Source organism: Anabas testudineus, chromosome 2 (genome assembly GCF_900324465.2).
Source record: "Anabas testudineus chromosome 2, fAnaTes1.2, whole genome shotgun sequence".
Classification (NCBI taxonomy): Eukaryota; Metazoa; Chordata; class Actinopteri; order Anabantiformes; family Anabantidae; genus Anabas; species Anabas testudineus.
The window spans coordinates 32,597,358-32,606,744 of NC_046611.1; the positions used below are offsets into that span (position 1 = coordinate 32,597,358).

The 9,387-nt window shown below is 38.2% G+C and overlaps 1 protein-coding gene across 2 annotated transcripts in view; it reads left to right on the forward strand.

Moving 5' to 3' along the window:
• Positions 1 to 9,147, forward strand: part of armc4 (armadillo repeat containing 4) — a 46,814-nt gene extending 37,667 nt beyond the window's left edge. For both annotated transcript variants that reach the window (XM_026364445.1, XM_026364446.1), the window contains exons 19-21: positions 1,938 to 2,126; positions 2,350 to 2,571; positions 8,448 to 9,147. In XM_026364445.1, coding sequence (XP_026220230.1) covers positions 1,938 to 2,126; positions 2,350 to 2,571; positions 8,448 to 8,564 — 528 coding nt within the window. In that variant the 3' untranslated portion in view covers positions 8,565 to 9,147. The remainder of the gene's footprint in view (positions 1 to 1,937; positions 2,127 to 2,349; positions 2,572 to 8,447) is intronic.
• The last annotated feature ends 240 nt before the right edge of the window (positions 9,148 to 9,387 follow it).

The following is a 9,387-nucleotide window of genomic DNA, read 5'->3' on the forward strand; positions in this document are numbered from 1 at the left end:
TCACTACTACTATGTTTTGACAGTACATATGTCTAACTGAGACACAATTACTGTTAAAACATTCAATTATTTATTATTACCATTTGATGTAATGGAGCATATCATTAATGTGCCTGGATTAATTTGTTTTTGCTTTACATCGCAGCCATGTATGTTATAGTAGCACGATTGCTCCCAAGCTCTGCCATTTTTCTTGGCTTGCTCCCCTCGGTCATGCACAGCAGATAATGTGTTTTCTATTTTATTTCATCCTGGGTAAGAAACGAAAAGAGGGAGGATAGAGTGAAAGCCCTTTTCGTGTGCAGCCTTATAATGCTGCAATTTTCAGATCTGGCAGCCTCAAAGAGATTCTGGTTAGTCTGTCGCAGCTGGTGGCTTGAGAGAGCTTCCTCTGTCACAGTGATCCCCGGCCAGCTATCATCAGTATTCCTCAGAAAAGGCTTCCTGTGTGTCGGGGGTCAGCTCCTGGCCCTGGCCCTTCTCCCTGTCCTGTATTGAACACATGGCTCATCCCCTGGCACAGCATTACAGGGTCCAAAGACCACACCCTGACATGAGTGCTCTGTAAGAGAGGATAACACAACAGTACATCCAGCTCCTCCAAAGTAGTTACAACAGTAGCTACTACAATGCTATATTTAATGAAATCACATCATTTATTGAAGAGCAAATAACGAGTGCATGTAATGCATTTTGTGCCATACAGCTCAGGTCATGTATGTAGATTGGTGAGTTAAACTAAGCATACTTTGTGATTTCCATCCCATACTCAATCAGTCGTAATAACTTTATTGTCCCCAATTCAATTTCTTACATACCAGTGCAGTAATACAAGACAAGACAAAATATAGTAAAGTATATAAAGAAGAAATGCTCACTGTGATTTCACCACAATGGTAGCATAAGGTAGAAAAGAGTGTTTCTATTTGTTGGTTCTGGCTAGTGGCTGCCCAAAGAGAAAGTCAGAATGCAGGCTTGGGAACTGTCAGACAGGATGGACTGTACTTTGTTCAGTGACGGCTTTCAATGTATGTCATACAGGCTGCTTAAATTAAATTCCAATGATTATACTCCTAACTTTAATCATTATCTTGTTTAATGAACTTCTGTAACACTAAAAGTACCAAACCATCAGATAAAAGAAAGTGTGAAGACGCTTTTAAATAAATTTCAGAGGAACAATGTCATCAAACATCTGTCAACCTGAAACTTTGCTAGCCTTCGTAAATGGAGAAGATGTTGACTTTTCTTGCACAGCATATTTGTATTTTGCAAAACTGACAATTTGTGGTCAATTGTGGTGCCCAGATGGTTGCAGCATGCTCCCTGTTCTTGCTCTAATAGAATGCTCTTTGGGTAAAGTCCTATTCTATTTTCACAGCACTAAACATTACGGGCTCATTCACAATGATTTATTATTCTGTGGCTAGCAATATGATGAGTTGTGATTTTAAACAGTGACCTGATGTGTCATTCTGAACACAGTGTCTGTGTCACCTCTTCCACTGTAGTTCCCTCAGAACTCCCTGCCATCCTCTTGCTTTGGTAGGCATTGCCCCTAGGTGTTTAGAGTACTAGCCACAAATTCAAGTGTTAAATCTACAGTATGTGTCAGCCTGGGGCAAATTATATGTTTTGTCTTTATGACTAAAGTGAACAGAATGGACAACAAACATGTCAAATTTATTGTAACAAAATACAGTTGTATTGTAGAAGAAAGTATTTTTAGTTTTGAAAGGCTAGATAGACTAAAGATTGTTTTACAAGTTACTTAGCACTAATTGTACTATGATTGTTGCCTGGGCTGATGAAAATACTTTTTGTATATTATTTTTTGTGTACTTTCTTTTGCTTTGCTTAAATGCCCATCTGTCTCCTCTTTCTTTATTACATAGCTTCCCCCTCCATCATCGTTTTTTTTTTACTCTTTAATATAGGATGCAGGGGAAATGGTACGCTCTCTCGTCGGTGGATTGGAGCTTATTGTAAATTTGTTGAACACAACAAACAACGAGGTTTTGGCAAGTATATGTGCCTCCATCGCCAAAATTGCTAAAGACAAGGAGAATCTGGCGGTCCTCACCGATCACGGGGTTGTTCCATTGCTGGCTAAGTTGACCAACACGGTAAGTTCACCTCACCTTACTGTTTTACACCTTACTGTCAATATTCAAATGATGAAAATGGTACGAATGACGAAATGGTTTTACAAAGGATTTTAGTTTATATTTTCCTACTCAATGCATCGCAAATCCAGCTAGAAAGAATAACATTGGATTCTTGCAGAGTGTGTTGTTATATAAAGACAGGTCTCTCTGTACAAAGAGTGTCTTGTTGTCTTCTCTACAGAGTGATGATAGACTACGTCGGTACCTGGCTGAAGCCATTGGTCACTGCTGCATATGGGGCAGCAACAGGTCATCCTTTGGTGATGCTGGGGCCGTGGCCCCACTAGTTCACTACCTAAAATCAAAAGACAGTGCAGTCCACCAGAGCACAGCCATGGCCCTGTACCAACTGTCCAAGGACCCTAGTAATTGTATAACAATGCATGAGAGAGGCGTGGTCAAGGTGAGTTGTGGTGACATGTAGTAAGGACACTTTGTAGTACTGTGTAGGTGGATTTCTAACTTTTTAAAACATTGTTTTGTAGAAAATTTACAAAGCAGCCTGTTGCACATGTTAAATGAGCAACCTTTTTTTAGGAAAAATAATTCACCCTGTCCTTTCTGGATGAGAGCATCTGTATTGCTTGACGTTGTTCTGCCTCATCTTATCTACTATTCCCTCACTATAGAGCTAGTTTCCCTCTTTCAGTTTCCTTCTGGACAGTTTTCCATTTGCCATTAAAGCTATTTTGTTCCTGTTGAGAAGACTCTTGAAGTCCTTATCAATGCATGACTTGTTATTTGGAAAACAATAGACTATCTTGGGTGTTACAACATTCTTCAAGTTATAGATGTGGTCTGTTATGCAAGGAGAGAGACCCTAACTGTCCTCAATATGGTCCTCCAGGAACAGATACTATTTTTTAACATTGAAACATTTCCAGACTAAACCTTCACTCACCTTTTAGTGTGAAACTGTAACACAAACATTATATTTGTTGTTACCTGGCATAATTCAATGTGGTCTGATATGCTAAGTAGGGGGAGAGCTTAGTATACCCCCTTGATGCTGGCATGCAGGAAGTCAATAATCTTATTTTCCCATGTTTCACAGTTCATATATTGTTTGAAGTTGGTCAGGACTCCAGAAATAGAGATATGGTTGAGTCCCTGTAAGGGACAGAAAGGCCACCCTCCTTAAAAAGTATTATAGCTTTTAAAATTCCAAAATCTGAATTTTAAAAACTCTACTCTACCTGACATTAGTTTTAGTTAGTCCTGCTTTTATTTTTTTTTGGGAAATGTTTCACTTTGACATAACAGTTCTGCCTATGGCAAAGCCTTTCAGAGGAAAATGGAGGGTATGTATAAAGACATGCTCTACTATTATTTGGGGTTGCTGCCACGTGGTCTCTGCAAGTGGGGAAACATGACACCACTGTATGTAAACCCAAACCTTTTTTGAAACAAGGGACATCACTTTGTAACACTTTCTGTAGCCTAGTTACAATTCAGACATAGTAAGACATTATCTCGACACCATTATTAAAGGCTGTGGTGCTGTGGACTTCACTAAATTTTAAAATGTTCTTGTGAACATATTCATACTCAACATGAAAAATGTTTTCATGTTGAGGAACTCTCTGCAATTTCTTTTTTTTCCATATTTTTTTTCTGTCTATAAATTAGGTCTTACACTGCATGTAAAGTGGTCTAAAGTGGTCTAAAAATTCTTGAATTGTTAAAACCTGCACAAACTATGTTTTGTGTTTTGAGATTAAATCTTGCATAATTACACTGAGGATATTGTGCTTGTTTCTAAAAGCCAAAGCACAATTTTCAAAAATACAGAAGGAATACATTTAAAAAAAAAAGAAAGATTTATTGTCATCAAACATCTGTCAAAGCTCTATTTTCAGAGCCTTTTACTGATGGAGCAAAAACAAAGTATTGTGTATTATGTATTATTCAGTGTGGAAACATGACACTTGTTTTTAGCCGTCATGGGAAGTCAGAAAAGCAAACAGCTCAGTGTGTATGAAGAGCCATTTCTCTGGTAGACCCTAAATGCCATTATAGTGCAAGTCAAAGGGCTGTAGCTGGGGGTAATTGTTGCCAAGAGTTGTTCCTGGACATCAGGGTAGAATGCAGCAGCGATATGATTCAGGCCAAGGAACAGAGTCACTTTTATGTTAAGATTAAACTGTAACTGACATCTTGTGATGATCAAGTGAAATTATTTCATATTCCAGCATTTTTAGGAATACATTGCTAGCTCAATTTATGATTTGATCATGTTTTACATAGAACCACTTTTACATGAGAAATCTTTTTGTGGCCACAGTGACTTTACATTCCATCCCACCTTCCCCACCCACCTATCTCCACTCCTCCCCAAATAACAACTGAAGTATAAATTATAAAGTGTTTATGCCACTGTAGCCAGATATTTTTTCCCATGTTCATTAAATGGTGTACTTTAGCTTGATCTGCTGTTACAGTGTATGTGGTTCAACACCAGCCATAATTGGTAGCTGAACTAAACATTGGGTGTTCCAAAAGAGTTATATTCAATTTGCAAAAGTCGTTAAGTGTAGTGCTTTTTGTACTTTGAGCCATGACAAAAACTACACAAAAAATGTTTGTGTGTGTGTGTGTGTGTGTGTGTGTGTGTGTGTGTGTGTGTGTGCGTGTGCATATATGTCTATATATGAAAATCTAGTGTGAGTGTGCGTGCAAATGCAAGAGACGCCACCCTTTTTAATCTGTCTTGGTGTTTGACCCTATTAATGTGCCAGTTACGAGTTGCAGCACTACACCATAATATATTTTTGGACTTTTAAAGAGCTTATTTATGAAAGACCACATAACTTCACTAGAATTACATTTGTTCCAAATCTCAGACATGGAAACACAGCACAGGCAGCCTTATTGCTCAGTCTGGCATTAGTCTTAGCCAGTCTGGATGAGGCCGATCCTTATCTGCTTGACCAGGGAGGAAATAGTGTGGGAGTTTGTCAGTTTCAATCCACGTGCACTGTAATGCTGTGCTTCATGATAAATAGGCAGCTGGAAGGAACAACATGTTCAAAAAATGTCTATTATAGTTGTATTAGACCCTGTATCTAATTTAAAGCCCTCTTTAAAGTTCTGGACTTGTGCTATTGCAGCCATATTTCTGTAACAGTAAAACTTTATCTGTAAGAGTTTTTTCTGTGCCGTTGAGAAGCTCCCAAAACTTGGTCACCAAAGTGTAGAATACAATTTTAAATGAGTAAAGATTTAGTAATATGGCCCAGTCCCATAAGGTTCACGGAGGAAATTGAGTACTGAAAAAAAAAAGCATTTTTACACTGGAAAACCTGTTTAACTTCCTGTTGTGGATAAGAAACCTAATGTTGTCATTTCAGTTTGTTGACTCCATTTTTTGTGGAGTGTTTTATGATGTCACACCTTGTTCAAGAAAAGGGATTCAGGTACTTGATCTCACAGGAAATGTATACCTGGGCATAGAGAAAATAGGAATTTTGGTGTTTGAGTCAATCCCTCTCATCATATAATTTTGACATCCACAGTATATCACAGTTTAAGATGGATGTGCTTCATTTTGTGTCATGTATAGAATCAACATGCCTCCCCCCCTGTGCTTTACACTGCTTCCAAAGTACTGGGGATTGTTTACTAAGAAAAAATCTTTTACATAAGAAAAGCTTTTTGAAGTAAATTGATGAAAATTACAAAATTTGAATGGTAATTATTGGTAATTTTCAACTGACGTTATTCCAGAACCTAGCTTTTGCCAGGTCCTGGTATGTGTGTAAGCCTTTACTAATCCAAATGAGAAAAACATTTGCACTTTTCTAACCATGAACACACTTCCACTCCAGTGTGATTAATGTTTGTTTTAGTTTTTCTCTCTGACTTGCTCAGACTGCAGAAGTCAAAGTGTAGTGCAGTGAGACTATGGAGCACATAAATGACACACACATAAGGCAGGGAATAAAAAACGAGCAAGTCACCTTAGGTTTGGTTGGTTTGTGTGTAACACCACCTTAGGTTGTAGGTTTAGTGAGGAAATCATACAAGCTGTGTGTGCTGCCTGCTCTGTTATGACTGCCATATCACTGAGATCCATGGAGTGTAATGTTTTCGAGCCTTTGGCTTAAGTGTCCCTCTATCATGTCTGGCCCAGAAATGCTAAGCCATATTACTCAAATTAAAAAGATTTAGGATTCAGACTGATACTTTCCCCTTAAAGTGACAGCTGCCCTGCCTCCTTTTCGTCTTCCTCTTTAGAGTCACAGAACAAGCACCTTGTCTCTCACTGGAGGCTTCAGGGAATGCTGTTTACCTTGACTTCCCTGACCAACTTCCACTCTGCCCAGCTAAACACTGCTGTGTGTCTGTCTGTGCTGTTTGCCTCCACAGTAGAGTGTAAACATCACCACCCCTTTTGTACGATATGATTTGTGTGCACACATGCAATAATATGTGCAGCCCTCTTAAACTGCATGCCTGCTTTTCCTCTCAGCTGGGGAGTACTATGTCCCCACCTCCCTTCTTGGAGGTCCATACTCACTGGAACTCTCTGCAGTACAAATACTCACAGTTTGGCTTTCAAACGTGAGGCAAGTATTCACGTTACCACAGTTAGGGAATATTTAACAAGTGGCATATTATGTTCTTAAAGATCCCAGGTGGGAGGGAAAGCAATAAATAGAAAAAAAGGCTGCAAAGAGAGACACGCTTATCATAGACTAGCTGTGTACTTCAGGAGACCTTATTTGGCGACGTCTGAATATCATGCTATGAGGTTGGCAAAAACGCTGCGGCTGGCACTTCTCAGGCATCCTCTCTCTTCACAAAAGGGACTTGTTTAGTGAGCTGCATGTTTTCTGGAGCCTGTGGATATGAGTTTGCTTTTGGAGCTGTTTTAGATGCTATTTAAAAATCATATAAAACCCAAGGGCAAACGTTTCACATATACTTCTTGACACTGGTTGACTGCTGCATGCCTTTTCCCAACAAATGATATGAATATACCGGTAATCAGGAAATATTTTATTTTTATAGTTTGTACTGGATTTAGAATAACAACAGATTTACCTTGAGTGTATGCACAAAATATGAGTATTATGACTTGACTGTGATGTCTTGTGTGTAATAAACAAAGGAATCCCATCACTTCCTATGCTGATACATGCTGCCAGTGCTGAACAAGATAGTAGACTAGAAACAGAACAAAGGGAGATTGGATATTGTAGATAGCCAGAGGTTTTTGGTCTTTCTGCTGGGTGTGGTTCTAAGTGTTAAAGAGGCTTAGTTCTTGAATTGTTTCCTTTGACATTGTTTTGCTCCAAAAATATATATATATAATATGTGAAATTGCTGCACTAAAACCAGCAAAACTAACATTTGGTTTCAAAGCACAATTTGTAAGCATGTTCTTTGTTAAATAAATCTTTGTCATAACCCTTTTTCATTCTGTTGAGAACAAGGACTTGATATATGGAGCATAAAAGTGCCAAAGACATCACAGTATTTACGGCGCCTATGAAGGCTTCATTAGTTGAAGGATGTTGCTTTTTCTTTATTATGAATGTAAACAAGACTATCAGAAATAATTGTGCCTTGGGAAACTTCATTGTCATTTTACAACATGGCACACATTGAACAAATTTAGATTTAACCATTGCACCAGAGTTACATTCACCTTTGTTTTGATTCAGCCCCACAGCCACCCACAAACATAACATAGTGATTTTGCTGCAGATAAAACGGAAAAAAAAGCTCACACCTAGAACACATGCCACTCAGTGGTATTTCATAAATCCAGTTTTTTTCTTAGTTTTAAGTAATACACAACTTTTTGAATGCTCAGAAATCTTTAAAATTTTCAGTTTTATGTAACTAAAACATAAAAGCTAAAGATCTCTGGACAGCAGAAAGCCTTGTTCTACAGTAAGATCTAACAAGATCCATTCCACAAGCCAGTAATAGTTGTGACCTATGGAGTGGCAGACTGCTAAGTGGTGTGGTACTTGCTTTTTTAATGTCAAGTCTACCCTGCAGAACTTATATCTGAACAAACCTACTGAAACGTGTGCTTGCAGCTGTAACCCCTTTGCTGAGGCATGTTTTGGGCACACACATACACACTTGAATATAAACATACCCACACACATAGAAGGACACATATCAATACAACTTCAAACTGTACACTGACAACTGATGACATGGCTCCATTTCCCAGTAGCCAGTTGACTCTGGAACTGCATAAAATAGTGATTTAGTATATGTTCTGCAGCCACCTGTAACATATGTCCTGTCCTCCTGTAGCCCCTCATCCATATCATGGGCTCTAACGACGAGATGCTCCAGGAAGCTGCTGCTGGCTGCGTGCGCAACATCCGACTTCTGGCCATGGCTAATAGGAAGGCAAGATTATTTCAGTGACAATCAATGATAACAATACTCCTGGAAATCTAGTAGGGTGCTATACAGAAATACTTGGGGTTGGGGAGGGAGATTGTACTTTATGTTTTTATTTATAGACCTTCCCAGGATTATTTCTACTTATGTTTAAACATAAACATAAGTTTATGTTTAAACTCCCACCTAACATAGCCTCCCACCGAACATCTCTTAACTAAACTCTGATTTCAGGTAAAGTGTAAAGTCATGTGTAAAAGTAGTAATTCTTACATTGATCAAAGCAAACATTTGGAGCAGAATACCAGAATAACAGCATGGATCATATAATTGAATGTGATGAAATTTTGTTTGATTGTTCTTTTCTAATTCTAAACTCAAAGTGACTGCTGGCCCTTCTTAAACAGAAATGGTGGCATTTAGTTGTTAAATTGTGTCTTCTTTATTTTCTTCTTTTATTATTCATACTGAACTATTTTTATGGTCATACAATCCCACTTGTAATCCCACGTGTAAGTATAAATCCCTACTAAGGGTGGAATCCACATCTACTGTTTTTCAAAACTACATATAGTTTTTATATGGAGTTTAACTGTAATAAAATTTGTACTGGAATACTTTGTGTGTGTCTATTTGCTTCTTGCTTGGTTTTAGTGGAAGACATTCAGCCTGAGCTCCTAATTTACAGGAATTAATGTTCGTTAAAAATAAAATTCTTTGTATCTCAACTCTATTCTCGAAATTGTACTGATAAAAATAATATGTATACCCATGCACTGATCAGAGTGTAGCAGAGTAAAGTCTAATGAATGAGACCACCTTATCTAAACTCTCCTCAACCCTCAGC